Source organism: Natator depressus, chromosome 1 (genome assembly GCF_965152275.1).
Source record: "Natator depressus isolate rNatDep1 chromosome 1, rNatDep2.hap1, whole genome shotgun sequence".
Lineage (NCBI taxonomy): Eukaryota > Metazoa > Chordata > Testudines > Cheloniidae > Natator > Natator depressus.
Window position 1 is genome coordinate 155,388,125 of NC_134234.1, and position 26,753 is coordinate 155,414,877.

General features: G+C 45.4%; 1 protein-coding gene across 1 annotated transcript in view; it reads left to right on the forward strand.

The window, feature by feature from the left end:
- The window catches only part of LOC141997137 (cystathionine beta-synthase-like), a 61,354-nt gene extending 34,904 nt beyond the window's left edge, over positions 1 to 26,450 (forward strand). Inside the window, exons 9-16 of the mRNA XM_074969431.1 lie at positions 1,538 to 1,622; positions 3,846 to 3,951; positions 4,686 to 4,757; positions 6,743 to 6,877; positions 8,033 to 8,141; positions 9,066 to 9,150; positions 12,766 to 13,606; positions 26,043 to 26,450. Of these exons, the coding sequence (XP_074825532.1) occupies positions 1,538 to 1,622; positions 3,846 to 3,951; positions 4,686 to 4,757; positions 6,743 to 6,877; positions 8,033 to 8,141; positions 9,066 to 9,150; positions 12,766 to 12,926 (753 nt within the window). The 3' untranslated portion in view covers positions 12,927 to 13,606; positions 26,043 to 26,450. The remainder of the gene's footprint in view (positions 1 to 1,537; positions 1,623 to 3,845; positions 3,952 to 4,685; positions 4,758 to 6,742; positions 6,878 to 8,032; positions 8,142 to 9,065; positions 9,151 to 12,765; positions 13,607 to 26,042) is intronic.
- Positions 26,451 to 26,753: the final 303 nt, after the last annotated feature.

Sequence of the window (26,753 nt, forward strand, 5' to 3'; positions counted from 1 at the left end):
CATGCTGCTGCAGCTTCCCTGCTACTGATGCCTGAGTTAGCTAGATTAAAGTTATCGTGGGTATGTCTTCACAAGCTGCACTCACACCTGTGATTGCAGTGTAGGCCCACCTATGGAAGAGTCAGAGATCTTGCCCTGAAGAGCTTACAATCTAAAAGACACAGAGGCAAACAGAGAGGCAGTTATAAACAAACAAAAATTGCCAAAAGTGCAACACAACGTCGTCTCACTTTCTCCTTCACACAGCAACTGCCTTGCCCACCAGTCTGATTCATACCCAGCTGCCAGTCAAAGTTCTTCACAGCCCTAACTTAGCCTGAATGGCCTCCTTCCCCACTCCCCGCCTCCACAGGAAAACACCCAGCCTGGTTCTCGAAGTCGCACACAAAACCAGAACTTCAGGTGTGAGCCCCTTCACGTTTTAGATCTGGTTGAATGACAGCACTTGAATTTGAGCCCATCCCTAGGGTTTTGGCCTGAAATCTCCGCCAAAGCACTTTGCAAGCCATCAGCACCACTGAATCTCTCTGTGAACCTTAGCCCTGGTTCAGCAAAACCCTGAACCCTAGCTTAACCCTGACCCAGACTGGGATCTGAACACCACTTCCTCAGCCCACCACTACTCAAAACACATTAGACACTAAAAACCATGAGGAGTCCTTGTGGCAGCTTAGAGACTAACAAATTTATTTGGGCATAAGCTTTTGTGGGCTAGAACCCACTTCATCAGATGCATGGAGTGGAAAATACAGTAGGCAGGTATAAATACACAGCACATGAAAAGATGGGAGTTGCCTTACCAAGTGCGGGGGTCAGTGTTAACGAGGCCAATTCAATTAGGGTGGATGTGGCCCGTTTCCAACAGTTGACAAGAAGGGGTGCATATCAACAGAGGGAAAATTATTTTTGTAGTGCTAACAAGGCCAATTCAATCATGGTTGATGTGACCCATTCCCAACAGTTGACAAGAAGGTGTGAGTATCAACAGAGGGGAAATTATTTTCTGTAGTGACCCCGCCACTCCCAGTCTTTATTCAGGCCTAATTTGATGGTGTTGAGTTTCCAAATTAATTCCAGTTCTGCAGTTTCTCATTGAAGTCTGTTTTTGAAGTTTTTTTTTGTTGAAGAATGGCCACTTTTAAGTCTGGTATTGAGTGTCCAGGGAGATTGAAGTACTCTTTTACTGGATTTGAATGTTACAATTCTGGATGTCTGATTTGTGTCCCTTTATTTTTTTGCATAGAGACTGTCCGGCTTGTCCACACTAACAGTTTTACTTCTGCAGTGTTGGCAGAAGCATATGAGGAATTAATGTGGATAAAATTCACTCCAGTGGAAGCTAAGGATGAAGCCTACAGGTGCTTTGCCATATGTGTTCATTTTCAAGTGCAGTGGAAAGTGATTTGACTCTGAAGGAAGATGCAGGTGCTCAGCACCTCTGAAAACCCGTCCTCCTGTACAGAGCAGAATGCACCAGGGGAGTGGAGCCCAAAATAACATTTCTAGGACCCTAAAATCTTTCTCTCCTTTCTTTCAGGTGGTGGATCTGTGGTGCAAGTCCAATGACACGGATTCCTTTCTCATGGCTCGCAGACTGATTAGAGAGGAAGGATTATTGTGTGGTAAGTTATTGAAGAATGTTATGTCTGTTCATAAACATTTTCCATTTTAATTCCATCTTTTAAGCATTTTAGACTAGAAAGCTCTTCAGGGCAGGCAGTGTCTGTGTTTTTGTGTCTTACACAGTTCCGAGCACATTCTCTGTGCTGTACTGGTGGGGCCAGATCCTGAGTTGGTGTGAACTGATTGCATGGAGCTACAATGATTTATAGCAGCCCTGGATCTGACTCATGCTAAATAATTGTAATCTCATCTCACATTCACCCTTTTGCATAAAGCGGTAGATCTTCTGGGGCTACCTTTTTTTGGGTGCCGTGACACATGAGCTGAGTGGAAAGATTCATGGGATTCAGAGCAGGGCAAATGGACAAAACCTGCAGCTCCACTAAGTCAGCCCTAGGGGGTTATATTTGCTGTCTTTGAACAGTTGCCATATGATACTGGAAGGTGCAGGGATTGAAGCAGGACCTTTTGAGATGTCCTGTTAAAGTGAGGCATTCTTACAGCTCCCAGTCCCTGGTGCAAGGGAGAAATCCTTCGTAAGAGAAACTGAACAGCTTTCCAAAACGAACAGTTGTCCTTGTGCAAACGCTGCTTACAGATGGACATCAGGGCCCACGCCACAAGGCATCAGTGCAACTCAGCTGGCTGCACTCTCAGCCCTGGGCCAGATGCACACGGGTTCAAATCCAATACCAGCCAGTACAGGGGCTCATGCTGATAGCTAAAGAAGTAGTGAGAAACCACAACTGCCACTGACGTCAGAGGCGCTGCAGGTGCTCAGCACCTTTGAAAAATCAGGCCTCTTTTATTTAGATGCCTACGTTTGGATTTAGGTGCCTAAGTTTAGGCACCCAAGTCTGAAAATGTTACCTTGGTATATATGTAACACGAGTATATATAAGAAGCACATTTTTAAAGGTATTTTGGCTCCTGACTCCCATTGATTCCAGTGGGTGTTAGGTACATAAGTACCTTTAAAAATTGGCCTTGAGTGTCTTCCATCACTCAAGGTTATCTCAGGAGATATGTTTCCACATTTCAAAGGACAGCATCTGCAAGTCTAAAGAGAATTGCCATGTAAATGATAAAATAACAACCTATTACTAAACTTAACTCCTTATGTCTGAGATTTCAGATGATGGACAATGAAATAAGCACTTTTTCTACATTTGCTAGAGTACAGCTAGTTTACAAAACTGAATTACTACAACTCACTTACTTACAAAATGTCACTTGCACTCAGAAGTATTACATTCACACTATCATTCCTTTTGAGGTCAATGGTGTCATACCAAGAACAAATTTGGTTCAGAAATCCGAAGTGCACACGGACTGAGGACTATTATGACCCTTAGTCTTTTCTAACCTGAAATATTAGCAGGTAGAATTACCTGTGAGAAGCCAAGGACCTTTTTTTCAGTTACACGCAGGAAAACGAAAACACACAGATGCGCGCGCGCACACACACACACACACACACACATTCATGGCCCCAAACGCCATCACTGGCTGGTATCCCATGTATAAGTGCAATTTTAATTTTCCTTCCTTTCGACCATTTATTTAAAGTGCCCTAGGCACTTGTAAAATGTGTTAGCTCAACAGCTCTGGAGAGTGAAATGAAGCTCTGGAGAGACAGCATGGGCAAGTTTCTCCCAGCCCCCCTGCCCCTCACCTGAAAGGTCCATCTCAAAGGCTGGAAGGGAGTTTGGTCTCACTGGCTAGACCCTCAAAGATATGAAATCAATGGAAGTTAGATGCCTACATACCTTTAAGGAGCTGGGGCCATGCCCTGTCAATCCTTGTCCTCCCTGCAGACACGGCTCACAGAGTGATGAGAGTGCCATTTGTGATGGGGCCACAAACTGGACTGGAATCACCACTCCCATAATCCATTCAACAGCCCTCGCCTGCACATTCTCCTTTGGTCACTACCTGGTCTCTGTTGGAGGTAGGGGCTTACAAGATTATAGGCCCGATTCTCCTCTCCCGTACACCAGTGTAACTGCACTGGCTTTACTGGAGTTATGCCTGAAACACACTGGTGCCGGTGAGAGGAGGATCATGCCCTAAAGGTTCAGTGACCCATTACCAAACCCTGACCCAACTGTCCCCTGCCTGTCACTGCAGGGGCATTACCCTAGGCCACTCTGTGATTATATATTATTGTCTCATATACTGTTAGCTCTTGTGTGAGTCTATTTTCTTGTTCATAACATCAGGTGGCAGCTCCGGCAGTGCAATGTCCATTGCTGTGAAGGCTGCCAAGAATCTGACGGAGGGTCAGCGCTGTGTTGTCATCTTGCCCGACTCCGTCAGGAACTACATGTAAGACTCCTCTTCTGTAGTGCTTCCGACCTGCTGCTTTCAGTGAGGTGACAGTGTTGCAGAGTTCAGCCATATCAATGGAAATGACATTCATGGACCAAATGAATAACATGGCCATACAAAAGATTTGCTGTCACATGGCCAGTTATTCTCTGTGGCAGAGGGAAAATTACCTCACTCCGTCAGTAGAGGAGGAAACACTATGGACCCACTTCACTACTCTGTTTCGCCAGTGTAACACACCACTGAAAGCAGGTACATGTAAATCAATGGAGTTACACGAGCATAAAACTGGAGTGGTGAATGAGACCATAAATAAGGAGTCAATTTACCTTCCTCACAGGGACCTTTGCAGTCCTCATATGGACATTAACATAAGAGTGCAAAACATTATCATGTAATGGTAAGAGCAGAGGGCTGGGAGTCAGAACGCTTGGATTTTATTTCACTCGTCATTGACATACTCTATTATGCGCCAGGAAAAATCACCTAGACTGAAATTTTCAAACTTGGGTGCTTAAACTTAGGCCCTAAATAACTGGTGTAATTTCACCTGCACCTCCCATTCACCTCAAAAGGGGCCAACATCAGCTGATTGCTCAAACTATGGGAGCCATGGTGAAACGCTAAGGCCTAATGCATTTAAATCCTTTCTCTCCCCGCCCCCCACCCCCCTCAATTTCTTGCTGGGTGTATTACAAACTTCTTCCTTGTTCTTTGCTGATGATTTCTAGGTCCAAGTTCTTGAATGATAGGTGGATGGGCAAGAATGGATTTCTAAAAAATATCCAGGAACATAAGCCTTGGTAAGGTTCTACTCCCTGCTACATTAACTGCCCTCATTGATAGGGAAATAATCACTCTGCATTTAGAAATTATCATCTATTTTTAATTTTCTTTTAATAATTCAGTCCCTTTGAAAAGTTAATCTAGTCCAGGGGTTCTCAAACTTCATTGCACCGCGACCCCCTTCTGACAACAAAAGTTGCTACATGACCCCAGGACAGGGGACCAAAGCCGCAGCCCTCCCTGGCATCCTGGCGGGGGTAGGTGGGAAAGCCAAAGCCCCACTGCCTTGGGGATGGGGGGGAAGCCGAAGCCCAAGGGGCTTCAGCCCCAGGCAGCAGGCCTGTAATCTGAGCCCCACTGCCCAAGGCTGAAGCCCTCAGGCTTCAGCTCCAGACTGTGGGGCTCGGGCTTTGGCTTCAGCCTCTGGCCCCAGCAAGCCTAAGCCAGCCCTGGTGACCCCATTAAAACGGGTCCCGACCCACAGTTTGATAACCGCTGATTAATCTTGTTGGAATGGATTGGACTCTCTTTCAAATGTTGGTTTCCCTGTTCATTGGTCTAGTCCATAAAGGAGGAGTTTATTTTCTGCAGAAATTAATTCTTTCACACAGACTAAGGTCTTGTGTCTGTCTACAGTGAAGAACAATTTGGAATGAATTTCTAGGTCAGTGTCAAATGTCCTCCCCAGCAAGGAAGCTTCCAGCAGATCTGTGGTGACAATGGTCATAGACAATAGAGATGAAGGGCCCTTTTAAATATCTCCATTTTCCATTCAGGCAGGAAATATAAAGTTCCCATTTTAGATTAATGGATTCTAAGGGCACAAGGCATCATTATGATAATCTAGTCTGACCTCCTGCATAACCCAGGCCATAGAATTTCACCAGATGATTCTTGCAGTGGAGGGAATTTAGTCTTCTCTACTACATAAGTGAACACTTTTGAACCCAGTGACTCATGGTTGTACTGCAGCACAGTTTTTAGAAAGGGAGTTAATCTCAGTTTAAAGACTCCGAGTGATGATGAATTTGCCACATCCTTTGGGATGTTGCTCCAAAGGTTAATTAACCTCATTGTTGAAAAAGGGTTGTATCTTATTTCCAGGCATGGGTGGTAGGTAGCATAGGCTGGGGGAGGCTCCCCAAACAGCCAGGCATGACCCCACCCATGCTCTGCCCTCCGTCCCGCTCCTGCTTCTGGGCTCTGTGGCTCTTCCCCTGTGCGGTGGCCCAGGCTCGGGCTGGGGCCGTCCTTCCCTCCCGGCGCTCCAGGGCTGGGGCCACACTGCCCACTGGGAACTGGGGGGCAGGGGCGCGCTCTGGGGCTCAGGGCACTAGCCTGAGGCAGGGAACGGTGGCTGCAGTGCGGGGGCTCTGGGGAGGGAGGGGGAGGCACGGAAATGGCGGGACCTAGGGTGGAAGGGGCGGGGCTGGGTGCTAGCCTCCCCAAGCCAACAGTTCACGCGCCGCCCATGTTTCCAATTTGAGTTTTTCTAATTTCGGCTTACAGCTATCAGATCTTGCTTTGCCTTTGTCTGCTAGATTGAAAGGCCCTTTAACGTCAGATGACTTCCGACTTGCAGATTTCCTTCTATTCAGAGAGAACAGGAATATCCAAACCTTCCAGAAGCCATACCTGCTGCGTTGTAGGACTCTTTTTTTGTGCTGGGGCTACGTGCTCCAGGCCTTAAGAAACAAGGGTACAAATGAAAGAAGTGAAGTCAAGTGAGACTACTCCCCTTCTTACAGTTAAGCACTTGCTTAAGGGCTTTGGTGGATCAGGGACAGGTGCTCAGCACTGCAGGCTCAAGCCCTGAGTCAGGAGTGATACTTGCCTGAGTACACATCTGAGCTCCAGTGTGGTGCCCTCTTTCTAAATCTGCCTATAGTGTAGTCTGTGTCTGAGCGAGCTCTGTCTAAACAAGACAAGGAGCAGCTCAGACTCAGCCCCACACATGCCTCATGCTTGTGAATAACAATAAACTCTTGTCCTTTCCCAACAGGTGGTGGAATGTCAAGGTGCGGAAGCTGAATCTCTCGGCCCCTCTCCTTCTTGTCCCAGAGGTCAACTGTCAAAAGGCAATCGAAATCCTCAAGGAGAAGGGCTATGCCCAGGCACCAGTGATTGCTGAATCTGGGTATCTCTTTTCTCGGTTGTGTGGATGATTATGTGAATGAATAACAGCAATGAGGAAACTAATGACGAAATACTTTATAGTTGTACAATAAACCTGATTCATTCAGTCCCTTCAATACACTTTTTAATGTACCATTTAAAAACCTGTACGGTAAAAGTGAAAAATAATGGCACGGGCCTAATCCTGGGAGATGCTGAGTTGGCATGGGAGTTGCACATGCTCAGCACCTCTTAGGATCAGCTACCTATATTGTTTCAAATCCTCATTTTTGCTATAGTCAGCAATAACAGATGTGGCCTATCAAGGAAACTTTACATAACTTAGCCAAGAGAAGAACTGGCCAGATCCAACACCCACTGAAGTCAATGGGTGTTGGACCAGGCTCCTAATCAATAAAGTGTACAGTAAAAGTAAGGCATAGATATGAAACACACTGGTAAATGACAGCAAGTGCCCATTAGCTGACTTTTCTTCAAATGTTAAATCCTGAGCTGCCAATTTCAGACAATAATTGCTCTTAAAAACACTGTATTAGGGAGAGGATCCTCCTCTTGAGGATACATGTTTTAATGAAACAGCTACAATAGCAGCTGCGGGTATACAACGGAGTCCCTCACTGGCTAAACAAGTTGAGCTTTTCCTACAGCACAGGGTGTCTCAGCTAATAATGATCTGGCCCCAGGCTCCGGTTTGGAGATGGAACGTTCCTAATCTGAAATTGTATCCCCATCTCTCTGTATTAGCATCTAAATGTTGTGCTGTTATTATTTCCTTGCTAGGTACTTTCCTTGGCTGCTTCCTTCCACACCAGATGGTAACCAAGTCAGAAATATGTTCTCCTGTGGTGGAAACTGATTATAGTACAGGAGAATAGGCTAACCCCATAGCCCAGGAAGGAGGAAAGAAAGAGGTGACCCAACAGTGAGCTGATTTTCCAAGCCTTGTTTTTACTGTGACACACCAGCAAATGACAGTCAGGAAGACATGCACCCACCAAAAAGATGCTCGGATGAACTAAGGGCCACCTCCTTCTCCCATTGAAGGCAGGAAATTTTGTCACTGACTTCAAAGGGAGCGGGATTGGTCCCTAAAAGCTGTTTAGCCATTTGACCACCTCAAGCCTCACCCTTTGCAAATCTCCCTGTTCTCTTACAGTCACATTTTGGGAATGGTGACTCCCAGTAACATCCTCTCCTCAGTGCTGGCTGGAAATGCTCAGTTCTCGGACCCAGTCATCAAGGTCATCAATGACGAGTTTTCAAAGGTATTAGAGTTATTGATTTGTTTCAAATAGAGCCCAGAGGTGAGTTAGGCACCTCCCAACACAGAAAGAAGGCATGATCCCCACTCCAAGGAGTGGGAGAGGAGAGAGAGGATGGGACGACCAAGAGGGAGAGACAGAAGATGAGAGGTGGTGGGAAGGGACAGTAGAAAAGAGAGGGGAAAGAGGAGTGGGGACAGGGAATTGAAGTGGGGTAGAGAGAGAATGAGAAAAGGATCTTACCAAAATGACGCAAAGCCTGACAGGATCTGTCATGTGAGGTTTTTAGGCAAGGATCGTGTCTAGCTGAGAAACTTGAATACTCTGTGAGTGATACTCATATCACGGATTCACGATCATTGCATTTTTGCCAATACGGGGACCTGCTCCTGCTCCCACTCATACCATGGCAAACAGCTGCTGCTGAAATGGTAGAATTCTGCACTTGGCAGAACTGACCCTATATATAGCCCTGTGTTTTGGAAGCATTCCACTGTATGACGTGTCTAATTACAAGTTAGATTATGCCAGGCTTTCTGCGGTTGTGCAAAGGAGAGAGAGCGAAAGAGGTATTCCCCAATTTCTCTGCTCCCATGCAAGGCCTGGGGATGACTACTGTCACTGGACCAGATCCTCAGGTGGTGTAGGCTGACATAGCTCCAATGGGGTTAATGGAGCTACTCCAAACTATACCTGGTGAGGACTTGGTCCTTTGTGCTTGTTTTTGTGTTCCCCCTGCACTCCCCGAAGCTCCAGGAAGTGCTTTATCTGCATCAGCACACCTGTGCCTTCTGGTATTCCCTTCCTCCATCTCTCTACTGCCCCCAGCACAGGACTGTGCTTTAAAAGTAAGAATTGGGTCCCTAATGCTGTCACAAAGTGAAGCGTTTAAATGCCCTTTTTCTTTTTTTGGTCCCCGCTCTTTAGATTAGCCTGGATGACAACCTTGGAAACCTCTCTAATATCCTGGAGAATGATCATTTTGCTATAGTTGTACATGAACAGTTGCAATGTAAGTATCTTTTACGGAGGAAAAGGCAAGCCGAACTCTTGACCTGTGCACCAACCAGATTACATGGGCTTTACACAGGCATTCTCTGGGGGAAGGATGGGGGATGGAATCCTCACCATAGGGCCATGAAGGTATCAGCGGAGCAGCTGGAACTCTATGCTCCTCCTGCATGAGGGATTTTCCCCCATCGCTAAGCAGAGTCATGGATCCACCGGCCATTCACCCCTCTCCAAAGCCCCATGCGTGATAGCATGAAGAGAGGCATGGGGAGCCTGAAACACTAAGGTTCTTATTCTGATTATTTAACTAGCTCTACAGCTGGACACAAACGGATTTATTTTAGTGACGCCCTTATGGCTATTGTAAAGTGTGTCATTTCTTGGCCAGAGGTTCAAAAGAGGAAGCCTGATCTGTGGTAAAAAGGCACCAGACTGAGACTTGGGAAGTCAGAGTTCAAATCCCAGCTCTGCTGCGGACTGTGTGCGCGACCGTGGGCACGTCACGCAGTCTCTGTGCCTCAGTTTCCCATCTCTAAAACAGGGATAATGGTACTGCCTTTTTCTCACCTGTTGTGTGTTGGGATCGTAGGTGCTTCTGGGGAGTGTCTGTTCTTTACTGTGTTCATGTACAGCACCCGGCATAATAGTGTCCTGACCTCAGCTGGAGCCTTTAGGCACGATTGTAGTAACACAGCCACCATAGCAGCCATGGCTGAGTCCCCCCATCTCTGTGCAGCAGCTGCTGCTGTGTGGTAATGCTGTTGAGAGCAGTGTTAATACCCCAGTGGATTCCTAATAGGAGACCTGAGGAGGAGTGTACCACAGAGAACAGAGGAGCTGCCACAGAGTGCCAGAGAAGAGGCGCTTGCTACAGGGACCACGCTCCCCACTTCCCTACCCCTGGGCTTGGACCCAAGAGCTCCCGTATGGTTGTGCAGATGAAAGGGAGAGTGCTCTCTCTTGTCACTTGCTCTTTAAGATAGCAGGGGTTGGGTGGGTCAGCTTGCTTAGCTGTGAGGAGGAGGGAATCCTGCGTGGTACTTCAGAGTGAGCCTTTTGGCCAACAAAAGAATGACACTGATGGGGCCCACAGTGGGCATGTCTACACAGCAAAGAAAAGCCTGTGGCAGGCCCATGCCACCAGACTTAGGCTCACGGGGCTAGGGCTGCAGGGCTGTTTCATTGCTGTGTAGACTTCCGGACTCGGGCTGTGCTCTGGGAGCGCCCACCTCACAGGGCTCCAGCCCCACAGCCTGAGTCTGAGTTGGCCGGCACAGGCCAGCTGCGGGTGTCTAGTTGCTGTTTAGGCGTACTCAGAGAGTCCCATTCACTTCTCCTCAGCTGAGACCTGGACTCAGAAGGGTGGGGTGAAGTTAGGTGGTGATTAAGGTGGGGAAAAGTTCATTTTGTTATTCTTTAGGAATACTGCAATTGCTTGCCAGGGGCTCCAATCAAACTCGCCCCCCTCTCTGAGCCCTCTTAGCCATATTGACCACTAGGGGGCTCATTGCTCTTCTGCCCTCCCTCAAGCACACGGCATGCTTTGCCCGGCTCTGCTGTGTGTTCACACTCAGGCAACACTTTGGTTTTCTGTGCCTCCTCTGCTCACTACCATCTCCTGGTCACTCTGCTCACCAGGAACTGAGCCGGCCCGTGCATGCCAGGCAGCAGTCCATGGCTCTGCCCAGAATCATGGTACCAAGCATACTCAGGTGTGGGCTGGATTTTCCCATTTGGAGATGAGACCCTAAGGGCAGTTCCTCCTAGCAGAGTTGCGGCAGAACCTGGCCCTCTCCTCCACCCTGAGTAGCGTTTTCCAGGGCAATCTGGCTCTAATAAGTCTAGAGCCCCATTGGGCTGGGTGCACAGATATAAAGTAAATGACAGCACCTGCCCTGGAGAGCCTCTGTAAATGATAGAGGCAGGTTCTCAGGCTATGTACACACTACAGCTTAGATCAGTATAAGTTATGTCCTGCCGACACAGCTGCCACCACTCACGGGAGCTGGAGTAATTAAGCCGACAGGAGCGCTCGCTTGCGTCCACTTAGAGCGGCTACATTAGAGAGCTTACAGCAGGGCAGCTGCATCATCCGTAGTGTAGCCATAGCCTCAGCAAACAGTTTTCACAAAGGGGATCATTTCTTAGGCCTTGCTCACACTTAAAACGTTTTGCCACTTTACCTGTGCTGCCATAGAGCAATGAAACCTTCCTAGTGTAGACGCAGTTATACTGGGCTAAAAGTGCTGAGACTTGAGTAGCTTCTTCTAGCTCAGGGAAATGAAATAACTTACACCAGTATATAGTCCCTTATGCTAGTATAACTGCATCCACACAAGGGTTTTTAGAGATCTACCTATGTTGGCAAAAATAACACCCCTTACCATGTAGTTATGTGGTAAAAATTGGTAAGTGTAGCTGATGCCTTATCTTATGGGAGGTGCTGTTAAGATATCACTGCCACAATAAGATATCACTGCCACAACAAAGCAGCCAAGATAACTGCGCTCTGGATAACATTAGAACTTCAGGGTGTGATTAGGCTGATTTTATGGGAGAACAATGTTAAATGTACAGCCGCTCATGCACATGAGCTAGTGAAATAGCACGCCATGTTGGTTTGTTTGCCTGCAAGGGGCTGCAGTTTGAGGGTCAAGCCGTCCTGCTGAACTCAGATCCTGCAAATCCATATGCATCTCCCAACACAAGAAAATCAAGCATTGGCTCTGTGAATCCCCCTCTGTGACTATACCTCTTCTGTGGGAAGGGGAGTCTGGCCATCAATCTCAGCTGTAGAGAGTTGAAAAAAAAATAGATATATTTCTGCAAAATATTAAGATCAAAACAATTTGATTTTAAAATGTTTGTGGAAGATTGATTTTTTTTTCACCAAAAAAACCCTTAAATTTTCTGTTTACATTTTTTTTGGTAAAAAAAAATCAAAACTGTCTCCAAAACCACATTTTTTATTAAACATTTTGATTTTGGCAAAATTGCATTTTTCACTTTTAAAAAATGGAGGTGGTAGAAAAACTCAGCCAGCTAGACTCACCTCGCTTCTTAAACACTTTTTGTAGTCAAAAGGTGCTATTTTAGTCTGACCACAGTTCACCCCATTTTTATTACTTTCTTCCCATCCCTCCCAACATTCTGTGATTTAGACACCCTCGCCTGCATTTTATTAGTTTGCTTTTAAGAGGACATGTTTTTTAAAAAGTTAGACTTTATTGCACTTTATATTGCTTGGTAGTGATGTGGTACAGCACTAAATCAGCTGAGGTGGGGCGGAAGGATTGTTTATAAATACAATGATCACTGCTGCTGTTAAAGATTATCGTTGATTTGGGATGGGGAGGGCAGGAGTCATTGGAACAAAAGTCTCATAAGGTCAAGTGACGAATTAGACTCCTTGTAGTGATAAAGAATTCACTGTTGCCCCCGTACATCCCTGATGTGACCCGATTGACTGCTGTGGGGTTGCGCCTGGAATCCTTTTCAGTAGAATCATAGCAGGGATGACGCTGGCCTGTTTGAGGTCTTATCTTTATAAAATCACAGCCATTTCTGGACTGCTTTGTCAGATAACTCAGTAATGTACTTCGCCGTGTGCTTACAGGCATTAGAGATGGCAGTTACACCAAGAAACGGATGGTGTTTGGAATGGTGACGGCCCTGGATCTCCTGAACTTCATTACCCGAAAGGACAAGAGCCAGCAACAAAGAGTTGCTTCACCAAGAGGCTCTGTTGCCTCAGATGAATCTGAAATAAGCCACTGACGGTTTTTCAAAATGACGAGGCTAAGATTTTAATTGACTAATCCTTGGTCCCATACGCTTGATTGCATCTGAAATGACGTCAAAGGAATCTGTGGATCAGGATGATCTGACTAAAGAACAAAGTTTAATTAAAATAAGCAGTTATACTGAGATAACATTACAGCACAACACTGGGGGGGATGGTGAAGGGGTTAATATATGGGTCTTATTGCACAGATTTTATAAGACTTGTCTCTTGCTGTTTTCATGGTTAATTAACACCTTCTCCCACTTCATGAGGCACATGATTATGGCTGAGCCTGGAGCCAGCCTTCTCCCAAATTTCACCCCTGGCTGGGGGAAACCCCTGCTGATTGGTTGCCTTCCCCAATAACCACCCTTCTGAGGAAGAGCAGCCAATCAGAGCTACTGCAGGCAGAGTTTCTCTTTCCCTCCCTTCAGGGGCAGACCCCGTTCTTACAGGAAGGGAGAAGGGAGCATGCAGGACCCAGCAGGTTAGGGCAGCTCTGCTTCCTTTCACTCCAGTGAACAATGGGATGGCTCTTCTGCTCCTCCCCCATCTGCCCTCCATCCCTGCTACATCTGGCCTAGGAAGGAGAAGAGGCGACCCTGCAGCAGCCCCCACACCAGGGCCTGGGAGAGAGGAGTGAAGACTCTCAGGAGCTGTAGAAAGAGCAGAGGTGAGGTTGGTGGGGCTGAATTGATGTGGGGGCTCAGGGAATGGGCAGAACTCTCAGGAGCTGCCAGGGGGACAGGATTGATATGGGAGTTGAAGGGCAGGATTATTTGCTGAACAGGGGTTGTGCAGATGGGGAGGGGAAAGCTCCTGCAGCAAAGGCCAAAATCCCCTTACCCAGGACCTTTTGGGGGAGTGGCCAGCACTAATTGTCACCTAGACACACTGGGGATGGGCAGGGAGAACCCCAAACTCAAAAGACAGCCCAAAAACACAATGTAATCTTTTCTTTTAAAAAAAATCATGATTTTTGGGCCAATTAATTATTTTTGGTGTCCGATGTGATTTTTGAAGCTTTGGAGTCCATTCCAAGAGCTGTTAGCAGAGCTCAGAACAGCCACACAGAAGGAACTAAGTGCACAGCAAGAGAAGAGTAAACAAATGAAATCACTTTTGCAGCCCAGTTTAGGGGAATAGGCACAATTGCTTCAGGCATGTGCTGTGGGCAGTTTGAGAGAGGAGCAACTACTTTCAGTTTTAGCTTTTCCTAAGCGACAAGTCTGTGTTTTTAATCGAATCTGGTATGTACAAGGTTTTTGATAAATGATAAAGTATTTATGGTTAGGAATGGTGTCTGCTGCTTTTTGTTTGCTGAGTTATTCGCAATACATCAAGTCTTTTGCAAGTATTTGGGTAAGGGTTTGTTCACGTCTGGTTTTTGGCCAGAAAAGCAGACCACCCCAATAAACTGTCCTCTTACTAGAGCTAGACCTGGAAATCTCAGGAGAAGCTTTGCAGAATCAGGAAGTTCAGACAGTTTGGGAAGGTCTCCACACCAAACCCAAGCTGTTCACTATCACTAAGGAAAAACCATTGAGCGGGGACGGGAGCGGAAAGGAGGGGGAACAACAAAAAGTGATAAAGTCTCTCTCCCTAAACCAGAGAGGGAATCCTGAAGAACAATGTTTGTTACCTGGATGGAGACTTAGGGCTTGTCTTCATCTACAGCGGTGTAGTTAATCCACCTCCCCGACAGGCAGTAGCCATATTTTCCACACCCGTGAGTGACGTGGTTATACTGACATAAATTGATAGCATAGATCTTACCCTTACTGAACTGAAGGAACCTCACCGTTGATTTCAGAGAAGACAGAATCAGGCCCTTGCTGGTGGATTTTTTTTTTTTAATTCATCCAGAGAATAGTTTCATAAATTGAGAGAAAAAAAATCAACAAATTAATCACAAGAACAAGAACTTTTCAGTAGGAAAGAGTGCGGCTGGCTGGATGCGTGTGTGTGTGAGAGAGAGATGACATTTTCCATTTGCTGTTTGTCCAGCAGCACACGAGGTTCTGATAGCTGCAAGAAATCGTCTTTGTTATATATATGAAGAAAAAGCATTGTACTTTATATGACTGTGTACTCGAACAAAAACAAATGCAATATTTAAAACAAAATATAGTTAATTATTTATTTGAGAGGGTTTTGCCCCTTTCGGACAAGATCTGAAACAGAGCTCAGAGGCCTGAGTCATTTGTGGTCATTAAAGAATCCATGGAATGTTTTGCAGGAGTAATGGGGGGATTGTTAACTCAGTGTGTTGGCCATATTCCAATGTGTGTAATTAAATGTCTCCCTGCAGCGTACAGTAGTCTTTCTGTTCTGTCCTAAACTGCTGAAGTGTTGCTGTGTACTATTTGACATATGTCACATTCCACCCTAGAGGAAGCTGCATTCCAGCAGAGGGGGTAACGATACCTGTTTCTTAACCATGTTTCTGGAGTGACTTAAGCATGAACTTTAAGCATGGGATCAATAGTTAAAGTTAAGATTATTATTTTTATTATTTGTGTTACCATAGGGCATAGGAGCCCAAGTCATGCTGCTTAAATTGATGCAGGATTGGGTTCATAGTTTGTAAAATATTTTGGGATCCTTCTGAGTAGGATCTGAGAGAGATTCTTTATAAAAGTCATTCTCACTCATGCCTAACTCAAGGCCAAGTGTGTGCTGCCTGAAGCAAACTACCTACAATCAGTAGCAAGGCACCTTGGTTTCTGAGTAGCTGGTTTCATTTATTTACAAAAGGAATATTCTCTGAAATGATTCAGAGCCATGAGATTGTTATCCTTTGAAAGCTGGCATCTTTATTACCATTACCCTTGTCCTCCATGTCCTCTTCCCTCCTGTTTGTTACAACCACATCTTGTTTGGTTTTAGACTGTAAAACCCCAAGGGCAGGTGCCATGACCTTGATCATACGATCATGAATAATCAGAATCGCAATACATTTTCTAAGGCAGACTACAAATTCTGGGGTAGACACAGGTAAGTTTAAAATATGAAAATGAACAAATACACCCTGAACAAAATTCCTCGTGCTATTTGTTTTTATATTACATTTACTTTACTCTGTACATTTTCACTTTGGTACAGATTTTTGTAGTGACAAAGCAAAACTGTTTTGTAGACATTATGAGTGGGGAAGAAGGTGGCTTAAATCAGGCAGCCGGGTGGGGATTTTATTTGCTGGGACAGTATGTGAGGAATTTGGGATTGTGTGATAGAACCATAATGATAATACTTAGCTCTTATACAGTACGGCTTATCTGTAGCTCTCAAAGGGCTTTACAAAGGAGCTGAAATATCATTGTCCCTCACATGCAAAAAGACTGCAAGGTTAAACAAATACAGTGGGTAGAGCAAACAAAAAACAGCAATTAGCTGTTTCAGCCTTTGCCTCAGCTACCCCTCCCCATGCGCTTGGGGCCAATATACTGCAATTATGTAGCTGAACAACAAAACCTGTGACCTAACAGGTCTTTCTTTCTATTTCCTCTCCCCCCTCTGACAGACAGCTTTTTTTTTTTTTTTTTGGTAATACAGTAAAGCCTCTCCCTCTCCTGCTGTTTACAGCCACAAGTGCTTTGTATAACCCTTGTTTGCAGTGGTGGTGTGGCTGTGTTGGTCCCAGGATATTAGAGAGACAAGGTGGGTGAGGTAATATCTTGTATTGGACCAAGTTCTGTTGCTGAAAGCAATGAGTTTTTCAGCTACACAGAGCTCTTCTTCTGTGTAGCTGGTCAGCTTGTTTCTCCCACCAAGGGAAGCTGGTCCAATAAAAGACATTACCTCACCCACCATGTCTGTCTTGTATAACCCTCCTCATTCTGCCACCCTTCTCCTGGGCAGGGTTCCTTTACCTTCCAATCTTTTGAGAAGATGAAGGTTTTGCAGGTGAGCTGGGAATGAGGGTTGGTCTGAGTGGTTACTGGATGATTTCAGGAGTGTGTGGCAGCTGGGGGATGGGACTGGAGCGCAAGTCAGGAGGACTATGAACAAGTTTGACAGCTGGAAGGGGATTTTGTTAGTAATGTTGCCAGGTGTATTTTTCTTTTCTTTTTCCCACCATTAGGCTAAATTTGGAGACCGTGTCAGGATTATGGCTAAAAACTAACCAGGACATTTATTTTCACAATGACTGGGAGAGCCCAATCTTGCAAACAAACACTTCAGTGTTTGTGTCATTTCACTAGGGGGAACCACAGTGAAGTTATAGGAAGAACATGTATAACTGTTTGCAACATCAGGCCTAAATTCACTCCTTCAATGGGCCCACTCCTACAAATACCCCTGCTTGCAAATGCCCTCTGAGGCACGGCTGGGATGACTCAAGCCACCGGCATTTACCATACCACAGTAAACTAGAGGATCACATGCTTCCTTGCTCATTTAGGCCAAGTGTTGGGTGTTATCTGACTTGTGAAGTGCAAAGTGCTTTTCAGGTTTAAGGGGTGCACCTGAGAAGGGAAGACAGAAGCTTAGTTGGGCTGCCCCAAGAAACTGGCACTGTAGCTGTGGAAGTTGAGGCCGGAAGAGTTGTGGCACTAATGAATTAGAAAAGAATGGGTAAAGCTTGTCCCAGCTAATAGACTCCACAGAAACAATAGACATTTGTCAGGAGCCTGTCGAAAATGGTTGGCTAAACAGAAATCCGAGAGGGAGGGGGAAGCTCCAAGGAAATTAGGATGGGAATAAAATTGACAGGGATGGGGGACCTTGCTATGGGGGGGGGCAAATGGGGGTTGCACAGAATCCCTGGCAGGGAAGAGATTGGGAGTGAAGGGGGAGTATGGAGGGAAAGGGAGCAAACAGATCCCCTGCCATGGGGACAAAAAGGTGGGGAATCTGGTAGAGGAGCATGTGGAGTGTTCACAGTCTCTGCAATGGGGGGAAAGAATATGGCAACCTGAGGTGGGGGTGGGGGGGAGTTGCAGGGACTCCCAGTTAGAGGAGGATGTGAGCTTGGGGTGGGGGTGGGGAATGAAGGGATGTCAGGAGCCCCTAGAATGGGCCTTGCGCTCGGCCTACAGAAGCTACCAGCTGTGCGACCCCTGAGTTCATTATTCCCCAGTGTTGGATGCATTTCAGTAGTGTTGTACATTCATAGCTTTTGAATCATTTCTGTATGCTTGTGGATGGAAAACCATATACAAATATACACTATATTTACTGCACTTAGCAGGCTATCAGTCTAATGGTCTTTTCAGTACACTCAGTCAAAGTCTAAAGCGGGGTGGGGGAAGGGTAGGATTGCACCACAATCTGGAATAGACTTCACAAATGTACAGATCACCAAGGGAGATATAGACTAAACTGAAGCCATTAGCAAGATAAAAATCTTTTTGACCACTCCCAGCCAAGGCTTTCCCCCCCTGTTTCTACTGCATCAAGGCTCAGAGAGCCATTGCATATAAATAGATAACCTTGCAGCTGAACTGGTATGGTTATGCTGGGAGAAAAATCAAAAGGCTGATCACCATTCCTGGGCCAAACCATCTGTCACATTTGGCATGAAGACTATCCAGGTAATTAAAACTGTTTTATATTTTAGAGCACAGTCACATATTTGATGTAAAAAAGGATTCCTTCTACTGTTCTGAAATATAAATTACAAGCAGTTAATTAAATTAGAGCGACCATTTTCCAGGAGTGTATGGTAGCTGGGGAATGGGTCTGGAGATCAGGTCAGGAGACATGGCGTATCTTAAAGAAAACTGGACTGATCTGAGCAGAAAATTCATCCCTATGTAACTATTAACTAACAATTTTTTGGAATGTTGTATCTTTATGAAAAATTGGTCTTGGCAACCAAACCCGATTTTAGTTTTTGCTAAGCTTACAAGTTTGGTTGACAAAGGGGACTGCACTGATGTCATACACTTAGATTTTTTTGACTTAGTACTGCACAGCATTCTGATTAAAAGCTTAGCACAAGACAATAGTAATAAAGCACACGTTAAAAGGATTAAGAACAGGCTAGCTGACAGATCTCAAAAAGTAGTTGTCAATGGGAAATCACCGTCTAATGGAAGTGTTTCTAGTCAGTTTCTGCAGGGATCGGTTCTAAATCTGGTGCCATTTTTATCAGTGATCTGGAAGCAAATGTAAAATCACTGCAGAGAAAATTTGTGGATGAAACAAACATTGGCTGAATGGTAAATAATGATGAGGACAAGGAAGCAATATTGCCACTGGCAAGCATTCCGAAATTGGAAGATTGGCTTAAAAATCATGAGAATTTTTAAAAATAATCCCTTTTGAGTTCTTGTTATTTGCCTTTTGGTTTCAGAGCCTTTAAAGTTTCATTTGGGGAATGTTTATCAAGCTTCTCTCCACAACCATGAATCCTAGAGAATTTCATTAAAAAAAAAAAAAGCTGAAATTCTTGTGCATTCACATAACTCTAGGAGCTGGGGCTTTAAGAAACACACGAAATATCACAAGACTCATGCTAAATCAGGAGAGTGATTGTCAGCACTTGGTAAGCTGGGCTCATTCAAACAAAATGCCTTTAATATGGCCTGCATTTGGCCTATAGAATGGGGGACTGTATCCTGGCAAGCAGTGACTCTGTAAAGGATTTAGTGTCAGAAAGACCAAACAACTGAACATGAACACCCAGTGTGATGCTGTGGCTAAAAGAGGTAATAGAATATCAGGGTTGGAAGGGACCTCAGGAGGTCATCTAGTCCAACCCCCTGCTCAAAGCAGGACCGATCCACAATTTTTGCCTCAGATCCCTAAATGGCCCCCTCAAGGATTGAACTCACAACCCTGGGCTTAGCAGGCCAATGCTCAAACCAAACACTGGCACAGTGGGTAAGAGCAGAGAGGTGATTTGACCTCTGTATATGGCCTTGGTGAGACTGCTACTAGAATATTGTGTATAGTTCTGGTGTCCATATTTTACAAAGGATGATGAAAACTTGGAGAGGAGAAGAGCCACAAAATGATTTGAGAGCTGGAAAACATGCCTTACATCAGGAGACTTAGAGCTCAGCATGTTTTGTTTATCATAAAGAAGATCAGGAGGTGACTTGATCTTAGGGTATAAGTACTTTCACCTAGACAAAATACTAGGTACTTCAGGGCTCTTTAATTCTAGTAGATAAAGGCATAACAAGAACCAATGGCTAGAAGCTGAAGCCAGACCAAAACCATTCTAATCAGAACAACAGTGATGGTGATCAACCACGGAAACAAACAGAGCTGGTGCTAGGCATAAGCAGACTAAGCAATATCTTAGGGGCCTGAAAGCTCAGTGGGGCCCCCATTTGCTTTTTATTGCAAGAACTTGCCTGCTTTAGTATCAGGTGGGGGGGGGGAATGTTCCTGTTTATGGACCCCAGTGGGCTAGCATCGGCTCTGGGAACAAACTTCAAATCAAAACTGGATGCCTTTCTAGAAGATCTGCTTTAGCCAAAACACAAGTGATTGGACTCAGTACAGGGGGAACGAGATGAAATTCTATGGCCTGTGCTGTACAGAAGGTCAGAGTAGGTGATCTAATCGTCCCTCCTGGCCTGAAAAAAATCTACAGATCTTGTAACACTACTCTTTATTGAAGCAGGCAATGTCATGCAGATTAAAAATGACCAAACCAGCTTTTATAAATAGACTTAAAAGTTTAATATTTAGATGTTCTCATCCTTAAAGCACTTTGTGAATTACATCACTCCTCTGAAGTAGGAAAGTAAATTTTATCTCCTCTTTATAGCTGGGGAAATTGAGGCAGAGATTAAGTAATTTGCCCAAGGTTACAGAGTGTAAGTGGCAAAGCCAACATTTGTTCTCAGGGTCCCTAGCTCCCAGTACAATGATCAGTCCATTACAACATACTAACTGTGTTTGAGTCCACTTGAGGAGAAACGCAGAACTGGAATGCTGGTCTTGCCGGGTAAGTAAAGGAAGAACTAATTTAAGCTTTCTGGTGCAGGGGGTTTTGTTTTGTTCTGTGTTTTGTACAGCAGCTAGCGTGGTTGGCCTAGGGGCCTGAGGTGCTATTGCTATACAAATTATCATTATAGTAGGTTTCAGAGTAGCAGCCGTGTTAGTCTGTATCCGTAAAAAGAACAGGAGTACTTGTGGCACCTTAGAGACTAACAAATTTATTAGAGCATAAGCTTTCGTGGGCTGCAGCCCACTTCATCCAATGCCTAGAATGGAACATATAGTAAGAAGATAGATATATACATACAGAGAAGGTGGAAGTTGCCATACCAACTGTAAGAGGTTAATTAATTAAGATGAGCTATTATCAGCAGGAGAAAAAAACTTTTGGAGTGATAATCAAGATGGCCCATTTAGACAGTTGACAAGAAGGTATGCGGATACTTAACATGGGGAAATAGATTCAATAATAATACAGCTGACCAGTGAGTAACTATTTCATGGGACTGTGACCATTTGATTTCAGTACCACAGTTTCACGCAGAACGCTTACATTTACAATGGTATAATTGACTCAGGTGTCTGAGCCAGCAATTACTGCTATATCTCTTTGCCCCTCTCTCTCTCTCTTTTTTAAATAGAGAAAATGAAGCCTGAACACTTGCTTTGCCTGTTGCTGAGCTGCTTTCCGCTACCCGAAGCTGCCTGTAAACCCTTGAAACCAGACTGCACTCTTGTCAAATGTAGCCCATGCCCTGACCAACACACAGCGGTGACTTCGGCGAATACCTGCTGTGCTCCATGTGCCCCTGCATGTTCCTGTCCAGATTACCAGCAATTTGAATGTGCCATGCAAGGCTACAAGGATGGAAACGTCCCTGTGGGGAAATCTTTCCACATAGACTTTGCCACCCAACTCTGCACCTGTGTTTCTACAGGGAATATCTCCTGCACTTCAGTTTGTCCCACGGTTTCACCTACGTGCAAGGAGACCGGAAGCCCTCCTGATGGCTGTCCCCAGTGTGTATGTCCCATTGACAATGACAGAATCGTAATTGCTGGCAGCACCATCCCCAGAGACAGTGAGATTTGTGTATGTCCCCCTGAAGGAGGCAAACTACTCTGCACCCCAACCACACCTCAGCCCACTACAGTCTAACAATGAATAGGCTCTGTTCTCCAAGTAAGCTAAGTATTGCGGGAGGGCCAAGCTTTTCGTTATTAGACTATAAGAGAACTTCCAAAATGACTTTGGGCACCCTTATGGAAAACCCTATAGAATGTACAAGAAAATAATTACTATTTTTTGCTATTGGTGTTTGAAACTGCCCTATAAAATGGAACAGTGACTGATTGTCTTGCTGTGGAATTACATAGGGCTAAAAAAGAAAACAAAACTATACAAAGGCATGCTATTCTCTATTAAATCTGGAAACCAGCTCCAAACATTTATAGTAAGGTTATTATTTTCCGTTATGACCTATAGGCATTCTCCGTGATGGTGTCCAGGAAAGTTTGAGTGACTGCTGATAGAACATAAATGGTCAAAAAAAAAAAAAAGCAACTATATATATATTTATACGATGACTGTGTATGTGTGTATGTATGGACGGACAGATCGCAATGCTTTTCATTAAGACACATTCCAAGCCTGTTTTCAGTTGCTTAACTTTGCCAAACTTTAACCATTTGGGTTAAAATTTTCTAGACTAGCTGTCAGCCTCAGGCCTCATATAATTTTTAACCTTCAGCATAAATGTTTCAGCCCAGTCTCAGAATCAGATGAGGGGCAAACGGTGTATTTTCCCATGTTAAAAATCATCTTATAATGGTCTGAGAAGCTCGTGCACCTCCATACTTTGGAGCATGGGGTTGCCATTTGGCAGAGGGATCACCCTGATGTAAGAGCTGTGCCTTTTGCCTTCTTCCATGAAAATCTGCCCCAATCTGGCCAAGTTATGAGCCTCTGACAATCTCAGTTTGCAGATGATAGTTAGATTCTTTGAAGAGTTCGGTCTGTGCTGAGCACGCTTCAGCGTGGTCTGCAGGTGCTCTCTGAAATTGCTGTTCCAAGGCTGTGGTTCCAGGGACCAGGACTGAGACCAGGGACAGTTTCCGATGAAGTGAGCTGTAGCTCACGAAAGCTTATGCTCAAATAAATTGGATAGTCTCTAAGGTGCCACAAGTACTCCTTTCCTTGTACCATAGGGAAGCTGAACTAAGGGTCCATGGGTAACCTTCGTTCTGTCATTTCCCAGTGCTTGATGGTGCCACCTTATCATTCTTTGTGTTTTCTATATAAATTTCCCTTCGTTTGCATTGTGCCCATGTACAGAAATAAAGTATCAGTTTCCATCCATTACTGTATACCTCCTGGCAACACAAATGACTGTCGGGTCTGCTGCAGCAAGCTTACTACAAGAAATGTCTCTCCAAATACGAGCACAGTTATCCTCCGTCCACCTCTGCCCCGCTTCCAACTACAAGAAAAAGGTCACAGCATAACTTTATTTTATATATATAAACATGACCGTACGCCACCTTCAGCAGGGAATGAACTGCAGGGAAATTTTTAATTGTTTCTTCTCTGAGTCCCAATAAAAGCAATTTTAATGTTCATTTTCAGAATACTTGTAAATCATTATTCATTAGCTCTTATTACTGGTGGACGGACAATTTTCTTTAGATAACACACAGGACTTAACCTGAACCTCTGGCCAAAGCACACCGAGGAGGTTCTAAAATGGTGTGTTCTTCTTTCCTCCCTAATCTTTTTCCATGTCCCTCTCCACTTCCACATCTGATCCCAGCTGAAATCTTGACGTCATGTGCGAGGCTGCTGTTCTTACAGTGTTTCTGACCTAACCAGCCCCAAGAGACAGCTAGTCAAACTCCATACAAGCAAGAATAGCTATTCACACAAGATTTCCAGGAAGATAGTTTCAGATATGCTTCAAACAAGCACCTGCCTATTACAATACATCAAAGTGAACCCTCAAGGGCTTTTGAGGTTCACCTATCCATGAAGGGAGTTGAGCAGATGAATGGGACAAGATGGAGTGGAGGGAGTGGGTGTTATTGCCAACTGTGTTACTGACTCACTTGTTTGCAGTGTTGTTGGAGACTTGCTGGTCTGAGGACACCAGAGACCAGGTGGGTGACGTATTATCTTTTATTGGACCAACTTCTGTTGGTGAAAGAGACAAGCTTTCAAGCTACACAGTGTACCCTTGGGGATGTTATCCTTAGACTTAGAGGTATCCACAAATTTTAGGTGCCCAACCCAAGGCATGTTGGGCTTAATAGGCCCAGCTTCCATTACTTTCAGGTGGAGATGTGTGTACTCAGAACCACTGTAAATCAGGACCCTTGTGCATCTCAAGCTCGTTACACCAAAAGTAGGGCATCTATTGTTGAACACGGAGGCCTTTCTCTCTCTGTGCCTCAGGTGTCCCATGTGTAAAAATGGGGATATTCATTTTTGGTGAAAATGAGGATATGATTGTGGGAATGCCAGAGTGCAAGGTGGACTTTGTATTTAACTCTGAAGGCAGTTGAGGAGAGTGGTTGTTTTTTTGTCGAGCCGTGAGTGCTATAGGCTAGGTCTAGTTCCTGTGAAAATGTTGTCACCTGTGGCCACATGCCTGCCCCAATTGGTCAACAATTTTATTGTCTCAGTGGAATGCAGGTGTAATCCAAGGGTCAGGTCACAAAAAGACTGTCTCCCTGAGATAACCAAGACTAAGAACAACCATAGCCCGTGTCTACACTTCAAAGTTAGGGCTACTTGCGTTGATCTATTTGTGCATGTGACTATACTCAAACTTTTCTCTGGCCAACGTAAGTGCCCCGTTATAGCAATGCAGTTACCCCCCACCCCAAATGGTGTAGAACCATTGCCCACCTACGGAGGGGTGGGGGTGGTTTTGCTCAGTCTCAACTTTGATGGCATGGGTACAGCAAGAATTTAGACAGTCTAAGGACCTGCTAGTATTTTGGAGTCAGAGTCTCCCCTATTAACCAGTACAGGGGGTGTCTATCCCTATTGAGATTTACTCAGTCCCTGATAACCTCTCTCCCCCATCACCTAGAGTACCATGCTCACCCTCTTGTACAGTACAAGCAGAACCACTATTCTCCCACCCCACCCCCCTTGGAGTATGTTGACACTCAAATCTCAGTCTAGGGTTCCCTATTTACTCACATCACGCCCCCTCCTCCACTGAGGTACTGGAGGAGGCTAGACTTTGAGACATCAACATGGCAAGAACACAGAGGCTTGTCACCACCTGTACCCTATGCCCTTCCCTCAGGGGCCTTGTTGGGATCCAGGGATATTCTGTCATCAACAAGGTCTTCACACCACCAGAGGGAGCAGAGAAGAGCGCATGTGTCTCCACCACCTCTCGCACCACCAGTGCCAGAGGAGACGACCTTTGAGGCATAGGTGCTGACTCCGTGGGTGCTCCAGCGGCAGGCAGTTTCCCCCCTTACCCCCAGCACCTCCCGTCCATTGGCAGCCCTGCTGATCAACTCCTCCCCCTCCCTCCTAGTGCCCACCGCAATCAGCTGTTCCACGGTGTGCAGGAGGTGTTGGGGGGAGGAGCAGGGTGCACTTGGGGGAGAGGGGTGAAACTGGGAGGGAAGAGGCGGGCCGGGGGTGGGAGTTTGGGGGAAAGAGGCAGGTGGGGGGCGGGGCTTGGGGGGGCGCAGGCGGTTGGGGCCCAGAGGAAGCCAGCGCCTGTGCTTTGAGGAGCAAGAATCAAGAGCAGACAAGGAGATGACCCCCTCTTACTAATACTTCCTCCTTATCACTTGATGAAGTGGTGATGACTCCACTACCTTCCATAGCAGCTGACTTCAAGCAGTTCCAGGAATTGTTGAGTCCCTTGGAGGCGGTGCAGGAGTCCCACCAATTATGAGGATTGCCAGGCCAATTAATGATGCTCTTAAGGAACCTGTTAAGACCATTTGGCAAATCCCAGCTATTGCACTGCCTGCCTAAAAAGTATTATGGCCTTACCAGGGAATTGGAATGTCGATTTTTCTCTCCTAGTGCCTGACTGGCTGTTAGTGGGAGGCTGTCAATGACTGGGGCAGAGGGTGTCTGCTTAAAAGTGTTCATGGGAATAAGGGATGGGAGTTTTGAAACTTACCTTTCTCTTGAGACTGTAAAGTCAATGGTGCATCTGTCTGTTTTTAATCAGCAGCTTCTAGCATGGCAGCCTTGAGAGGTGCTTCTTCCACATACCCAGAATGCCTGACCTGCTGAGGAGGGGAACCTGTTCAGAAAGAGCCTGCAAGACCATGCTGCAGCAGGACCACAAAACGGCTTAGTGGTTCAACATGGCAGACAGCATGGAGAAGGAATGCGAAGGCCCAGGCCAAGGAGCTGGAAGCGCACCAGGAATTAAGAAGTCTCCTCAGGCAGCCAATCCAAATGCTGCAGATGCTGGTTGACATAGAGGTCTAAAAAAAATAAAAATAAAAAAAAAATCATCCTTTGCAGTCCTCGAAGAACTCCATTATCACTGTTTCCTGCACGCACGCATGCATGCACCCACACACACATACGCCTCCCCCCACCCCCACACCCCCCAACACAGGGCATCACTGGCCTCATCCTTACCCCTACTGCTCCACATCAGGAGCTAGCAAGGAAAACCACAGCTTTACATACACATGCTGACCTCTGACAACCGCAGTTGGTGTATGTAGTCTGTTATGGTTACACATTTGTGCACTCAAATGGACAGAAATGTTTACTCCTGTTCCAATTTTAAAGTGCCCACCTCTTTGATTTATGGTAAAAAGTTGTAGAACATTGCCTGGTATTTTTTGGACATTGTTTTGCCCACACAATACATTTTTATTTTTGGAGAATGAAATTATCTTTAGTAGCCCATGCCACATATTGA